General features: G+C 41.3%; 1 protein-coding gene across 3 annotated transcripts in view; it reads right to left on the bottom strand.

The window, feature by feature from the left end:
* Positions 1 to 16,450, bottom strand: part of FCHSD2 (FCH and double SH3 domains 2) — a 163,538-nt gene that overhangs the window by 120,974 nt on the left and 26,114 nt on the right. For all 3 annotated transcript variants that reach the window (XM_056327911.1, XM_056327913.1, XM_056327910.1), the window contains exon 3: positions 6,515 to 6,560. In XM_056327911.1, coding sequence (XP_056183886.1) covers positions 6,515 to 6,560 — 46 coding nt within the window. The remainder of the gene's footprint in view (positions 1 to 6,514; positions 6,561 to 16,450) is intronic.

The following is a 16,450-nucleotide window of genomic DNA, read 5'->3' as shown; positions in this document are numbered from 1 at the left end:
GGTGTCAACCAATGACAACATCGCCCAGAAAGCATCAACTGCTTGTGAAGGTCTACATCCTTCCTGGTTTCTGGGGTTAGGAACATACTTTTTTTCCACTTGTTTTTTCCTCCCAGAAACCTGCTCAGGTTTTTATATTTTTATTCACAAAGCAGGAAGAAATCTACAGAAAGCAGCACAGTATGTTTAGAAGCAAACCTGCCTGACACGGTTTTCTATCACAGATCGTATCAACAGAGCACGATTCCAAAGCGGGAGAAACACAGAAGCCTCACAGCCCCAAAGTACACATGAGGGAATATCACTGTGCAGGAATTGACCTGAACAGCTCCGGCACTTTTGCATTTGGATCCACAGGTTTCTTGAATCTGACTTTCCCCCCTCCCCCAAGTAGCTGTGCCAACAAGGCTTAAGGGAGTAACATCCAAAAAAAAGTCAGGTGAAGCTTCAGCGGGTCCGCTGACTTTTCCTACAGAAACTCCTACAACTGGCAAGGCAGAAAATTCAATTTGGACCTTGGATTTCAGTAGGTGTTCCTGTACAGACAGGTAAAAACTGGACTCTCCTAGGCCAAAGAGGTGCCATATTCACACAGCCACTATGGGAAAGCACTGAAGCTGGATAAAGCCCATGCAGAAAGTGTCCCTCCAGGCTCTGACAGTGAGGCCACAGCTCTGGCTGGGAGGAAAACATTCCCCAGCACCGGTGGGCAAAAATGTGGTCTTCAGATTCAGTTAAGAAAACACTGCAAGATTAATAAAATGCTGTGCAATACTACTGATAAAATAGAAGGAAGCCACCTCAAACCTATTAACATACTTTTGAGTAATGCACATGGACTATCTCGGCCCTGCGGGGCCACCTCATGCAGCCAGCATGAGCTGGGCTGGATGAGGCTTTCTAAAAAGATCTCAGTCAGTACAGTAGAGATACTGAAAGTCTCAAGAGAAGGATTATATGGACAAAATTCAAAAATTTAAAGATTTCTGTTTTTTAAGAATTTTTTGTCTGTCTTAAAATAGCAATGATAAAGCTAACACCTGCAAGACATGCAGTAAGCTCCTCTATGGAAAAATACTTTACACTGGGTTTTCCCCAGTGTCTCCTTCAGAAAGTTTGAAAATACAATACACACAGAGACAAATTTCAAAGCAATTTGCTGTCTTCCAAAATTAACTGCAATCAAGTACATCCAGATATAGCAATCATTCACCTCACTGCCCAATATGGAAATTTCTGCATAGTTTACTAATTTACTACAAGCAGAAGTTTCTCTGCAGAGAAACCATGGAATACCCAACTTTCTTTTCTATAAGCCTGAGAAAAAAACCAGTTTCTGTCTGTCTGTTAATTGACATCTAAACCCCTCCTCAGGTGATCTGGGGTACTGAGGTCAAAGCTCTTAATTCCCTAAAAGATGAAGTATGCCTAAGTCTTAAAAATACATCTTCTCCACCCCAAAAGGTCATTTCACAGGTATTTTTTAAATTACTGCTTGATTACAAAGGTCATTGACAAACTAAAACCAAGATACATCTCTTAAATGTTACAGAAATACTCTAGAGGAGATTTACTGCAGCAGTAAACCTAATTATCATCCTCAAGTCCATCCGGTAACGAAACAGGCTGCTGACGGTCACCCTACAGCTGCTTCTTGTTTGTCCCCAAGCCAGGGACCCACCCATAGAGTCTACAGTCTCTCCCTGCTCTTCATAAGGCTACAGTAACCTTCTGTATCCTTTGGGCTGAAAAAAATAGAAAACCCACATTCTGGCCAGACTACAGGGCATGAAGTAATAGAAAGTTGCTTGTCGGAGATTCAAGGCAGGTACCTCAAGTTTTCTTTACTGACGCCCCAGGGTTAGCTAGGTGCCAAGTCAGGGGGAACACTTCATTTCACCCCAATTTTTTTTTTTATTATTTTTTTTATTATTATTCCAAACCTGTTGTAAGGTTGTGTTTACCAAACTGCAGTTGTTTTAGTTGTTTTGCCACGCAGGATTTCTGAATTAATCCAGGTAACTTGCGTTCGATACTGAAACGGCTGCATTTACAGAACTCACTAGCATGGTCCCGAAGCCTCACAGACATTGCTGCTCCTGCGTAGTGTCTGCCACCCTCCTGCTTTCACAGTCAATACTGCACCATTGCAATAAAGGAATGTATTTTCACAAAAGGAGCACTTTTCCTAGCACCTGACCTTTCTTTCTTGAAAGGTTCTAATTTTACTACAAGTACAACAATTTGATTTTCAATAAAGTTGTCTGCAATCTACTGAAGCACACCTCACTTCTTCCTAATATGCCAGCACAGGTACTTTGCAAGTACATACTTGTACAGGGCTCCTCCTCTATAAACCTCAAAACATTTTACAAGGCAAAGGAGGAAAAATAATTGCGATTCTATTCCTGAAGCAGAAGTTGCATTCATTGCCAAAGACTTCTGTTTTTTTAAAAACAATTAAAAGTATTGAAAAGACCAGGGATCTAGTTCCCGTTCCATCAGAGCCACCCATATTATGTTGGCTAGAATTCACTTAATTTCTCACTAGGGAAATAGTATCACCTTTCCAGTCTTCAGAGTAGAAGGATAAATCCATTAACATTTGCAAAGCATTGGACTACAGGGTAAAGAACAGCAAAGAAAAACCAAAAGCCACAGCACAAGTTAGTAAAACAAGGCAGGGGGAAAATCACTTGATTTTAACCGTCTGAATTTTAATCCACTGAAAAATTTTTAAAAAGGCCACTTTATCGTAAGTAAAGCAAATCCCTGTCAGAAGATGGTAGAAGAAATGGTCAGCTCCTATCTTCTGATTTTAAGCAATGGAAAACCAATACAGTAAGGAAAAAAAAAAAAAAGAATCAAGCAACTATTTGGGCACTGCAGGCCGTAAATATTTAGTTATGTAAAATAAATTATATTTATTTATTATATGTGTTTGTATATAAGCTATACACATACACACATACTATATATGCACAAAAAATGCTATTGCAATTTTCTAGAAAACAGGTATTCACATATTTCTGATATCTTGAAAGAAGGTTTTTTCAAGTCTGGTGGGACACGGGGTGAGGAAAGCTGGTAAAGGTAATCATACTATCTGCTTACATCCACCTTTCCTCTTGCCTCTAGTGCTCGTCTCTCCCCTCTATCTCCTTTCCCTTTGGCATTCATTTTACCTTATTTTAAGGCTCCTCTCCTGATCACTGTCATAAATAACACCAAAAGATGCTGCACTTCACTCATAGCTGCCAAGAGGAATGTGTGGATAGAAACAATACTACCTTTTATTTGCTCCATATTTTAAAATGTTTTAAACGTATCATGTTTCTCATTGCCACTGACACAGCAATCGACACCAAGTGACCTGTCCACTCTCTCCAGATCACAGATAACATAGCTATTTTTACCAAGCAGGCATATCTCTTCAGGGTTAATTGGCCTTCCAGAAAAAAATGGACAGGGAAAAACATCATAACAATTAGCACCTTTTTAAAAAATCTGAACAGAAACTTGTACTTGCACTTTAGTTCAAATTTAAAGCTCCTTATGGGCATCTCACAGAATGGACTTTCCTACCTTTTTTCTATGTTATCAATGCCTTCAGCTGAGGTACTACAGTCAGCAACTAATTAGCATGCACTGAAATGAGCAGCAGGTTTCACAGCTCAGGCTCTTTAGGGTTACTCTCAACCTCACAGAGGCAGGCCACACTGACTGCCTAGAGACACTTTTTACTCTGAAACAATGGTAGCTAAATGTCGAGCAAAAACAAAGCATGACAAAACATGACAAGGAAGGTCACCTACATGTTCCCTGCAAACAACACAGACTGTGAAAGACTGCTGCTGAGTTTAAAGTGTGAATTAATAATAAAAAATTCAGCAGAGATGTACTAGGATCTGAAAAAAAATCCCACAAACATTTTACCTAATTAACATGCTAGGTAAAAGTCTTTTACTAGATAGCAGCAAAAGCACACATTGACTAAATCCACCTAGTAAGAGTGTTCTAAGCCACTGATTTCAACTACCTTATTCATTGTGATAGCTAATAATAATACAAAATTGCAATATAAATACTATTAGTTGGAATACTGTTAATGGGAAATGAGAGCCTTTCTACAGTCTCAATTCTGAATATTAAGGGAATTCTAAGCGTATATTAAATAATGCTGTACTGAAAATACAAGTGAAACAGCCCAGTGCATCTCCACAACAGATCTAGAAAGGACTGCAGAACTGCAGTACCAGGGCTGATACATCAGATACTTCTCCCATTTATACCACGGCACAGCCTAGAAAAGCTGGTAAAGAACCTGCTGGAGGCAAACAATAAGCTAAAAAACAGCCCCCAAAAAACTTTGACAGCAACAGGTACAATAGGGTGAAAAGACTCATTAAAACAACTCCCTTGATAAAATAAGACATAGGGCAATTTACATATGGATCCTGTAATTCATCACATACATTCAAGCCACTTACCATGTAATTAGGGATAAATTATAAACACTGAACCATGGTATTTCACTAGCGTTTGTGCAGGTTCTCCTTCTCCAAACAAAAGCACTCTGTGTATAGAAACTTGGCACCCAAGTGCACTGCATCAGCGGACAATTTTTTAAAACCAACAAAGTATTCATTTCTGGGAAACTTATTTTCACTGTCCACCCTTACTTTTTTTTTTTTTTAAACTTGCCAAAAAAGTCCTAAGTTAGAATATTTTGAGTTCCCTAAGGTGACAAAAGGCATTTGGACAGAATCTGTGAAGAGATTTAGAAATCTTGCTTCAGAAACTAACTACTGAGAATTTCCAGTTCCCTTTATAACTGGTTTAAAAGGAATATCCCACTGTTGGTGAATACAACTTCACATTTATTTTGATTGCACTGTCTCTTAGCAAAAGGCTTTATGTGAAATTTTATTACCATCTCAAAAACAGAAATCCTTTTACAGGCCCAAGAAGAAACATCCAGCATTGTTCCTGAACTGTACACTTATCAGCAAACCAAGGAAGCGATCCCACAAGACTTCATTCATATAAGCAGCCATTCAGTGAATCTCAAACGATGCAGCTGTATGGCTGGAAAGTTGGGTTTTTCAAATGCAAGTATCTGAAAGCCTCCGTTGTTAAGACGGAGCCTTCCGAAACTGAGAATGTAATTATTTTTCCAACTTAGCAAGACTATTCCCTAAATGCGGCGACCGCTGTAAGTGTCTCTGCATATAAAAAACATTCCCAGTGTAGAAGGGATAAATGTTTTTTAAGAACTGATCTTAAATTCTCTACAGTGTCATTACAAAAGTCACTAAATACATACTTTTAATCAAAGTTTCATGAGGCTTATATTGATTCTGTCACTGAAAACCTGATATATTTAATCAAATTCAGTGCAACTGCCAACGTAAATTCATATACAATGAAAGAATTGGAGCACCAGTAACTGCAGGCCCTTATAGCACTACTGTGAGCCTTTGGATTAAATTCAGCACAAATTTCATTTGATTTGCAAAGTGTTTTCTACTGAGTTTTGGGCTTGAGACAACACACAGGAAATCTAGGACTAGAAAATGTTCACATCGCAGATACAGAAATCCTCTTTCATAAACTGACAGTAAAGTCTGGCCCACAGAAAACGTTTGTTCTGTATATACTTGTGGGTGATGCAGCACTGATGACTAAAAGGATGCTTAACACAACAGCCTACAAACTACATTTGGAAACATCCTAGCGACAGCTTGTGTTTTCACATTTCACTGCTGTCACTGCCCCAACATCAACAATTGTAACGTCAGGCACATCTCCAGTTGTATTTTACCATATACTGAGCTCCACAAGCTCCCTTACTTATATTTTATTCCGCCTTTAATCTATTTTAAAATAAATTTATTATTTTGAATCTGTTGTACTTGAACTTAAGCGCCAAGAGCCTTTACTGTAAATTTTGCAGGCAGCTGCCCCTTATTAGATGCTTTCTAATTTTGGAACAAGGGAGAAAAATCAATCCTCCCTCCTTTCTCACAAACAAATCAAAATTCATTCCACTTCCTATCACAAGCAGGAGGCCAAATCTGGCTGCTTTTATTTCACATGAATAGGAAGCTGCTCTCACTGAAGAATGTGAACGCAGATTTATTTTGGACTGAGTATGTCAGAAAACATTTCCTCTCCCTCTAATTGACCTGATTTTACTTTTTACACAGGTTTCACACTAACTTCTGAGAAACTCTCAAAGAGTTGATTGACTTTATAACAGTTTGGAAAAAAACGTTAAAAATGTCTTCTGCACTCAAGAACTTCCTCTAGTCAAAATGTCCATGAAAGCACAGAATGGGCCCAAGTCCTGCATAGGCCAAAAGCTGCCCGATTCAGAACTTCAACAGATACTTTCATAGTAAGTAACTTATGGAAACGATAAACAAAAAAACCACACTGTGGACAATTTGCTAATGAGTAAATTATATCAAGAGAACAATGCCATAGACAATAAAATTATTCCAGAACCTACCTGTGCATATTCTTTCTCAATTGAAGCTCTTTTCTGACTGAATGCTCTGAAAGAGGGGGAAAAAAACATAATCTGTTAATACATACAGCAAAGCACTATAAATTCAATAATTTACTTTAAAGTATTTTCTGCTACACAGTCTTTATAGTTAAATGAGCAACAAAAAAAGCAAACTTGTTTGACAACTGTGTATCAGTAGCCTAGCAACTAGCACATGTGGACCTCACATATGTGATGTTCAAATTTCCAAGTTTTATTGGACAAATTCAGTTCCCAGGACTACCAGTGTAAACACAGTTTACTTCATTAAAGGCTCATCAGCTTTCCACTGGTATAGCCCAGGGAAGAATTTGGTAGCACAGAACAGAATTCGGCTTTATGCATCTAGGCGGACTTACTTATTTTTTTCTGTTCTTTTTTTCTCCCCAAAATAATAATGAAAAAGTCCAGTTTCCTCAACAGCAACTGAACACACCTGATTTAGTTGCAGTCAGAAGACTAACAGCCTCTCTTTAAACCCATGCTGCCCCACAGCAATATCCTGATTTACCCATTAATGCAGCTCTATCACATTAGACCCACTGAACTCCATGCCAATCATAGCACGTCATTCCACACTAACATCAGGGCTGTACTCGCATGTACAGGCTCACGATGAACCATCTCAACCTATTATCAAATAGAGGGTTTCAACACTAGCACCGTTGTAACAGGAAGAAGGTTCAAATACCTAGATGTGTCAAAGCTCCTGCTTCAATAGCTTAAGCTATTCTGTCTGGCCTTTGAACAGTCAAAGCAGAGTCATTTTCTTCAAGATGTACTAAAAACCACAAAGCTTAAGGCTACGCCATCAGCAAAAGAAAATCTAATTCTATTTAAATTAGTTACACAATAATTATGGTGACATGTTAATAAAAAAATCCTCAGGAACATCCTATAATAAGGTTAACTCAATAAAAACAAACAAAAGGAGCTCTGAACAGGCTTTTTCTACTCCTGTCTACTCCATTTCACCCATGAAGAGTATCCACATGCTGATAGGGTATTACGGGCTCGGTTGCCCCAATGAGATGTAAAACAAAAGTCTAAATGCATCACAATTGCTTAAAATTCTTTCCAGATTAATGATAGCCCTGAAGATCTGGCCATATTCCAACTCCAATAATCACATCCCATCTTCTTAAATCCCCCTCGTGTAGCTCAGGTGGATGCACAGGGCTGCATGACCATGCGATATGAAACAATTCTGTGAATAGGTAAAGCTGTCTGAGATGCTTGTAAATGAATCTACTTTGTAAAGCATTCAAGGTATTTCATCTAATATTACAAAGCAATTTATTTTCGGCTCTCCTGCTTCAAAGTCCAATATTGCAGCAGTTTAGTAAACATCTAAAAACCACAGTTTCCTTCTAGAAGAACTTATTTTTCTTTTGAAAGTATAAATAACTGCAGAAATAACTACTAGGAATAACTGAAACGCTTTATCAATACTGGAAAGGTAAAAGAAAACAAGCGTCTCTCTGCAACATAGATCTGGGAAGACTTTAGGCAAAGGCAGTTATTTTCCAGTTCTAAAGCTAATCTTATTTGAAAACATAACATCAGAGCGAAGTGTTAAGGATACTCAGTTTACACAAAACCTAGATATGGAGCTGGGTATTTCACCATGAGGTCTTTTTTCCCCATACAAAACAAATTCCACTTAAACTAATTGCGTAACAACAATTGCGACAAGCTGGAAGCCTAAGATATCCCCTAAAAACCTTCTACATTAAAAGGTTTACACTAGAGAAGAAAAACAAAAGCATTCAACTGGCCCTAGTGTAGAATTACAAAATACCATGCAAATCAAATTTACTTGCAGAACCAACAGAAATCTTGGACTTGGAATGACTGCAAGCTCCAGCATGAAGAAAATGTATTGTACAGTAGCACCTCCATAAACTAGAAACATTTCAGAGCAGGTTTAGATTTTGTTCTGTATTTTAAATGGAGTTTTTACAAAAAAGTTGGCAATAAAGCATGTAATTCAATTTATGTAATACTTAAATTTGTGTTTCATCTATGTTTTGCTGAATGACAAAAATGGTAAGTACTGACAGACTGGCAGGATCAGGCATCTGCATTCCTTGAATCTGGTGTTCTCTGCTGCTTTGTGGCTGCATTTCCCTTGATTAGTCAAACACAAAGCTGTTTTTAACCTCAGGACAGTTTATACCAGAATCCTTTTGTGACAACCATAAATATATTACAAAACATGACAAAATATGAGACTGAAGTAGCCAAATTTCCCAGGAGAAAAACACTGTGTGTGTGTGTGTGCGCGCGCGCGCAGAGTCTGACTAAAAAACGCATCATCATTTCTTAACTTGGAAAACCTGGAAACTTTCATGTGTGTATCTTGATTTGATGTGCAAAGCTGGGATAGTCTTGACATTACCATCATTCAAGATGGAATTTCAAGTTCATTCATATAAGGAAACATTTGGTTCCATAAGCTAATAAAATGTTCTCTTAACTTTTACTGAAAAGTTTTTAAGAAATTAATTCGTATGTCTGCAAAAAAACAGGAACATTATTTAGGGTTTATTTGAACTAGGAAGTATTTTTGAACTAGGAAGTATTAGTATCTGTTATTATATCTTTGTCTCAAATTAAATAAGAGCAGGAAACACCAGAACTGCACATCCGAAAAAGTATCTTAGTTTTTGTTTCTGGACAGTAATTCCTAAATACCATCTCTATCTTGCAAATGTTAATTCATGTGACAGGATTACTCCCTTCGCCCCACTAAACACCATTCAAAAGTATTTAAAGTATTTGACAGTTTAAAAAGAGAGTGAGAAAGAATAAATACAAAGAAATTCAGCAACATTTGGTGTATATAATGATGCTACAACCATTTTCCATTGCAATTATCATACTTGCCACTATCCTCACATTGCAGGAAAATCCTGGCTTCAGTCTCCAAAAAGAGAAAACCAATAAAAACAAAACTACGCTCACCATCAGGACAAGACGTCACCTTTTAAAAGAAATGCTATTTTATTACACCTCTGAAGTGTGACCAGGCACCTGTCTTTAAAAGAGCTTGCTGCTAGGCAAGACTGCTGCAAGTGCGAAGGAAAAGTCATACTCGGGAAAGTTATTTCAATGGTTTCAAACTACACGATTTAACATCAAGAAGCAACGCCGGCCACTCACGGCATTTCCTCACACGCTGCTGCCTACAGCCCCTTCCCATAGCTTACAGCTCTGTATGACCAGAACAAACCTAATCCTGGAGGGATTATGAAGGAATGCTCTTTCCAAAGCACAAACAGCTAGAGAAGCTCTGCAGAGAAGGGTTGTCTTCCTTTGAAATGTCAGCAATTGGCCAAGTCTGGTCAAAAACAGAGCAGTGGAATTACACGGCAGTCGTTCCTACTGTCATTAGGACAGTAAGGACTAAAATTGGGGTTGGAAAGGACTTCTCTTTCAGACTGACAACTACTAAGAATATCTGAAGAGGAGGAAGGTGGAGATTTTTCTGCTGCATACCAGGACTTTGCCCACTTCCACCTTCTTACATTCCTCACCAGGCTTCTGACCTGGGATAACATGCTCCAAGGTGCACCATGAGGGTAAGCTGGTCACTTTGTTTACTGAGGAAGGAAATTCTTTGGTCTTAATTCATACGACTTGATGTGGTAAAACATATCTGGATGAAACGTAATGATCTGTTGTATTACATAAATTAGATTACACAATTTACCTTTCCCTTGAACTCTGTAACACAGTGGAACTGTAAGGGAGCAGAGGAATGAAAACTACACTTACTGCCGTCCCTGCTTTGCCAACACCACTTTTACTAGTGCCAAACCCTCACTTGTCACTGCGACTTCCCAAATGCAAATTCCAGCAACTGCTAAGTATTTAAATGACTCATATCACTTTAAGATAACTGATGTGATGAAATATTGAGATATATTTTTAAGTTTCATTGTAAATATGAACTATGGAGTCAGGTCAGTGGAGAATGATACTTCCAAAAGTCTTCCTATAAAGAAACAGGAGAAACAGATGGGCTCAACTTGGTACATGGATGTCCACTTGGCCTGGAAATGCCTAAAGCTCCCACTTTTATGAAAAATCAGTAGATTAACATTAAAATATACATTAGTTATATAACACAATGCTATATTTGCCAAGATTATCCAGTCATACAAATCTAAGAATGAAAGTCACAGCTTGCACAGTAAGCTAACAGTTAAACACAGTGACACCCTGAAAATCGGAAAGTAAATTACTCTATATTAAAAAAGCTAATTTAATTACATCTAGAGAGCTAAGCAAAAATGCAAACAGATGCTTCATGTATAAGTCTCTTGAATAAAAGAAAGGGCTTTGCTAGGTGAACTGTTTCCATTTAAAGGCTGAGAAATTCAACAATGAGCCAAGCAGGGCCCTGAATCACATTTGGAATGGGTTCCTGCGCAAGATCGTGGTAATGGTAAAAAAATAGTGTATTCATTGCTAAATTTGTACAACTCACCTAGCACTAGCAGTTTGCGTTAATATAATTGGCTGGCTAGGGACATCCAGATATTTTGTTTAGAAATTTTAATTTAAAAAAAAAATAATCCTTACAATTTATGCAACTATGCAAAGCACCAGACAACGTACAAATTAGCATCACATTCAAAACATTCAAGAATGTTAAAGAAAAACACCTGTTTTAACTGACCTTGACCTAAGAGAGTCCCCAATTGCTACACTAAGAAAAGCAAGGAGCAGCAAATGAGAAAATAATATGCTCAGCTCTACAGAGACTGTATTTCACAGATCAGCAAAACAGAATAACAACATTGACACTTTCAGTACCATCTAGCTGAAAAACTGGGAAGGGGGGGGGGGAAATGATTACACATGCACAGGCTGCATGGTGATGGTAACTCTCTAAAACCTTTCTCTAACCCCTTTAATAGAGGCTACTGTAAACCTAACAGAATCAAAACAAAGTCAGTATTGTTTTCTCTTTGCTTTCCCAACCGTGGATCCCCCCAAGACAACAAGAAGTGAAACCCACATTAAGTGATGCAGATGCAGATCAACAGAGTACACCTGTAAAGCCCCAATACAATGAGAAAAGGAATGGGAAAACAAATGGAAGAATAAAAGATTTTCCATTGTTTCTATTTTATGAGGTATTAAGGCAATATCAAAATTCAGTTTAAAAAATAATTCACTCCATCAAAAATTCTTTAATTAAATCTATGTAGGAATTGTAGAGCACATCGCAACTAATTTTAAACTGACTCAATCCAACGCTCAAGGAGGTGAATCAGTGAATCATGAAATACTCCAAAATTTCCAGCTTCCCGAAAGTTGATCAAGAATAATTAATGACATCTAGTACTTATGCCAGTGGAAAATTATGACTTTGCAACTTCTGCTTATAATGAACACCGGTAGCACACACATTCAGTGTGCAACGAGGTCCAAACTAATACTATATTGGTTTCCTTTTTTAAGATGAAAGGATAAACTCACTCGAAAAATCTCCATTAGAAACATTACAACAGACAGCTCTCATTTAAAAAAAAAATAAAAAGGGGGGGGGGGAGGGGGGGGGCGCAACCCCAGAAATCTCCAAAGCCATTATTGTGTAAAGTACAATTATACAGATGATTTTATTAATTCTCTTTGTCCCATTCAGAGACAAAAATCACTACTGAACAAGCTAACAATCACCTAACAGTGAATACGTGCATGAACACCATCTTAGCGCTCCCCCCCCTCAAAATACCCCGATCTACCTTTGAAACAAAACCTTGCACACAAGTTAAAATATAGCCTTAAACATCAATACTTTACCTCTCTCCACTGACAGATTTAGAATGCTTTTTACAGTGATGAGATGTATTTATTCTAAGCAAGGGAAATAGATCCTAATACATGAGTAACAGGGGAGGAACCCCGATGGTGAACCACACACATTTGAAATATTTATGTAGAAGGTGGCGTTGAAATTTCCAGCTGCCTGCCCCAGCCCGGCCCGTTGCTCAAGGCCGGTGTGTCCCAGGGGCAGGACTTGGCATTTACCTTTGTTGACCTTCACAATGTTCTTGCCAGCTCATGCCACCCATCTGCCAAGGTCACTCTGAACACGGCCCTGCCTCCAGCCTAACTAGCAGCCCTTCTCCCCCCAGTCTGATACCCTTCTTCAACTTGCTGCGAGCATGCTCCATCCCATCATCCAGGTTGTTACTAAAGTCATTTAACAGTACTGATCCAGTACTGACCTCTGAGGGATACCCAGCTGCCAGCTGGACTTTGCATTGCTCTCCACCACCTGCACTTTGGAAGTAGAGCCAATTTTCCACCCACTTATCAGTCCATACGTCCCTGAAGTGACTGCAAAGGTACTACAAGAGACTGTGTCAAAGACCTCGCTGAAGTCAACATGTACAACATGCACTGCTGTCACCTTGCCCACATTGCCAGCTTTCCCGGAAGGCAACCGGGCACAATTTGCCCTTTGTAAGTCCATGCTGGCTGCTCCAAATCACCTTCTTGCCCTGGAAATGGCTTCTAGGAGGTTTTGCTCCATAATCTTCCCAGGGACTAAAACGCGGCTGACCAGCCTACTATTCCCCAGATCTTCCTTTCAGCAGTCTTTGAAAATCATTATGGCATTTGCCTTTTTCCAGTCATGGGGAACTTCTCCTGATTGCCATAACCTTTCAAAAATTACAGGGAACTATCTCGCCACACCTCTGTAGTCCCAATAAACTCACAGCTCTGCAACTGCACATGCACTTTTATTTCCTGCTGTTTGTTTCCCAGCTGCACAGGCTCATGCACAGGCACCCGTGACAGAATCCCAGTCATACTGGGGCGAGCCTCTTCCAGGACACTGTCCCCCAGGCACTTCATTAGACCCAGTGCCTTTGCTTCAGGTTATGGTAACTCCCCCTTAGCAGACCTAGTTTACAGCCTTCCTCACTAGGTCTAGCTGTTGGCCAAGGTGCTTGTGCCCCACTCTGTCAGACTGATCTCATCCCTCCTCAGCAGTCTTTGTTTCAAGGCTCCCACATTTGTAAGATCCAAAGCCCTGCCTGCAACATCAGCTGCACAGCCAGATGCAGACTTGCTGGATGCGTCCTCTCCTGCCCAAGGCCTTCACCTTCACAGGAGGGACCAAGAGCACCAAGGCTCTCCTGCACTTCACACTTGTCCCCAGAATCACACCATCGCTCTTTACATGTTCAAGGTCACCTCTGGTAGCATCCTAGGTGCCTACATGGGATAACAGCACCCATGTTGGATGAGCCTCTGTAGCTGTTCTGCTGTATCCTGGATTTCACTCCCCAGCAAATATACCAAACATACCTCCCAAGATACTAAGTCAGCTGAGCTTATGGATGCTTCTGTTTCCTGTAGGAGGCAGGATCACTGCCTGCCTCTGATGGTACGCAGTCTGTTTGCTTCCTTCCGCAGCTCTTCGCTTGGTGGCAACTCGGTCCTTTATCAGAGCACATCTCCCACAAGGGAGACCACAGCTGACCACAGGGAGAGGCACCATGCACACCTTGCAGCCCAAGACCTGGACAGCAGCATCCTGGGGGAATCCCAGCACCCTTCTGGGATCAGGCCCAGCCAGCAGGGGTTATGAAAGGCAGGTCCGGCTTGACTCACCTGATCTCCTGCTATGACAAGGTGACCCAACTGGTGGATGAGGGAAAGGCAGCAGGCGGTGTCTACCCAGACCTCAGCAAAGCCTTTCACACCATCTCCCACAGCATTCTCATACTCTGCGCTGGGTACAATGCTGGCTGCGCCCAGAGCGTGGTGGGGAATGGAGTCACATCCCGCTGGCAGCCGGGCACAGGTGGTGTCCCCAGGGATCAGTGCTGGGGCCAGCCCCATTTAATGCCCTTACCGATGACCTGGGTGAGGGGATCCAGTGCTCCCTCGGTCGGTTTGCAGAGGACACCAAGCTGGGGGGAGCAACGCCCTGGCCGGTGTCAGCAGCAGCGTGGCCAGCAGGGCCAGGCAGTGCCCGTCCCCCTGTGCTGGGCCCTGGTGCCGCTGCCCCTCGAGCCCTGGGCTCAGCGTTGGGCCCCTCACCCCCAGACAGACCCGGAGGGGCTGGAGCGTGTCCAGAGCCAGGCAGGGGCTGGGGAAGGGGCTGGGGCACAGCTCTGATGGGGGGGGGGCGGCGGCGGGAGCTGGGGGGGCTCAGCCCAAAGAAAATGGGGCTCAGAGGGGACCTTCTTGCTATTACCAATGTGGGCATCTGTCTCTTCTCCCAGATAACAAGTGACAAGACAAGAGGAAACAGCCTCAAGTTGCGCCAGGCGAGGTTTACATTGGATAGTGGGAAAAATATCTTCACTGAAAGGGTGGTGAAGCACTGGCACAGGCTGCCCAGGGAGGTAGGCAGAATCACCATCCCCAGAGGTGTTTAAAAAACACACAGATGTGGTGCTTAGGGACATGGTTTAGCGATGGACTTGGCAGCGCTGAGTTAATGGTTAGACTTGATGATCTTAAATGTCTTTTCCAACCTTAATGACTATGATTCTGTCCTCTGTCTGGGTTGAGATCTCTGTTGTGTCAGTGTAGTTGCTCCCATTGATGCTCCCGATACCATCATTGCTCAATTTCAAGCAATTCCACATTCTGAGCAGAATCTTTGGCCTACCTTGTATTCCTGCTGTGCCATCTGCTACCTGTTAGCTGTAATCCAGGCTAGCAGCTCTATAGCCACTTTCTAAGTATCTATGGAACAGTTGCTTGACACTCCCTGGTCATTCTGTTGAAGACAAAAAGTTTAAGTACTCCCCTGTCAGGAAACAGCCAAGAGAAGCTGTCTGCTAGAGCCAGCAGCAGTCAGCCCACAGCAGTGGCCAGAAGGTGATCACTGAAGCAGCAGCCTGAAACATGCTGCACCAGCTGCTATGTCAAGTAGCAAATTCTACTGCACTGTTTTGCCATGCTAAGAGAAACCTCACTGGAAGCACATGCACATGTAAGCAAAAGGCACAGCATACCAGAACAAACACCTTAACACTTCAAAGGTACAACAGCTGACGTTTAATAGACAGATAGTTATGTTTGATATGGCCATAGCTGAATGTGCTGGCTTTGGCTGGGGTAGAGTTAATTTTCTTCATAGTAGCTGGTATGGGGCCACATTTTGGATTTGTGCCAAAACAGCAATGTTTTCATTATCAGAGCAGTGCTTACACAGTCAAGGCCTCTTCTGCTCCTCACCCGACCAACAAGTAGGTTGGGTGTACACAAGAGGTTGGGAGGGGATCCAGCCAGGACAGCTGATGCAAACTAGCCAAAGGGATATTCCATACCATATGGCATCATGCTCAGCACATACAGCTGGGGGAAGAAGAAGGAAGGGGGGATGTTCAGAACGATGGTGTTTGTCTTCCCAAGTCACTGCCATGCGTCATGGAGCCCTGCTGCCCTGGGGATGGCTGAGCGCCTGCCTGCCCATGGGAAGCGGTGAATGAATTCCTTGCTTTGCTTTGCTTGTGCACGCAGGTTTTGCTTTACCTATGGAACTGTCTTTATCTCGACCCACAAGTTTTGTCTCTTTTCCTGTTCTGATTCTTTCCCCCATCCCACTGTGAGAGGGAGGGAGTGAGCAGCTGTGTGGGGCTTCATTGCTGGCTGCAGTTAAACCACAACATTGAATTGAAACATTCTTTGTAATTCCGGCTGCCACTACAAAAATCAAAAGGGGAGCAATCCTGAAATACCTGGGAGGAGGGAAGGAGCCAAAACATTTTCCTGTCTTGTAGAAAAGCAGGATTTCTTTAGGAACGCCAAAGTTCTTGTTTGGAGGTTTAATTCACTGCTTTTATCTGGATGCCTCATCCCAGTTTCCCCAGTAACATGAAAAATGCACCACAATGAATCAATATCATATAA

The sequence above is a fragment of the Falco biarmicus genome, chromosome 2 (assembly GCF_023638135.1).
Source record: "Falco biarmicus isolate bFalBia1 chromosome 2, bFalBia1.pri, whole genome shotgun sequence".
In the NCBI taxonomy this organism is placed as follows: domain Eukaryota; kingdom Metazoa; phylum Chordata; class Aves; order Falconiformes; family Falconidae; genus Falco; species Falco biarmicus.
This window is presented reverse-complemented; position numbering and strand designations above follow the sequence as displayed.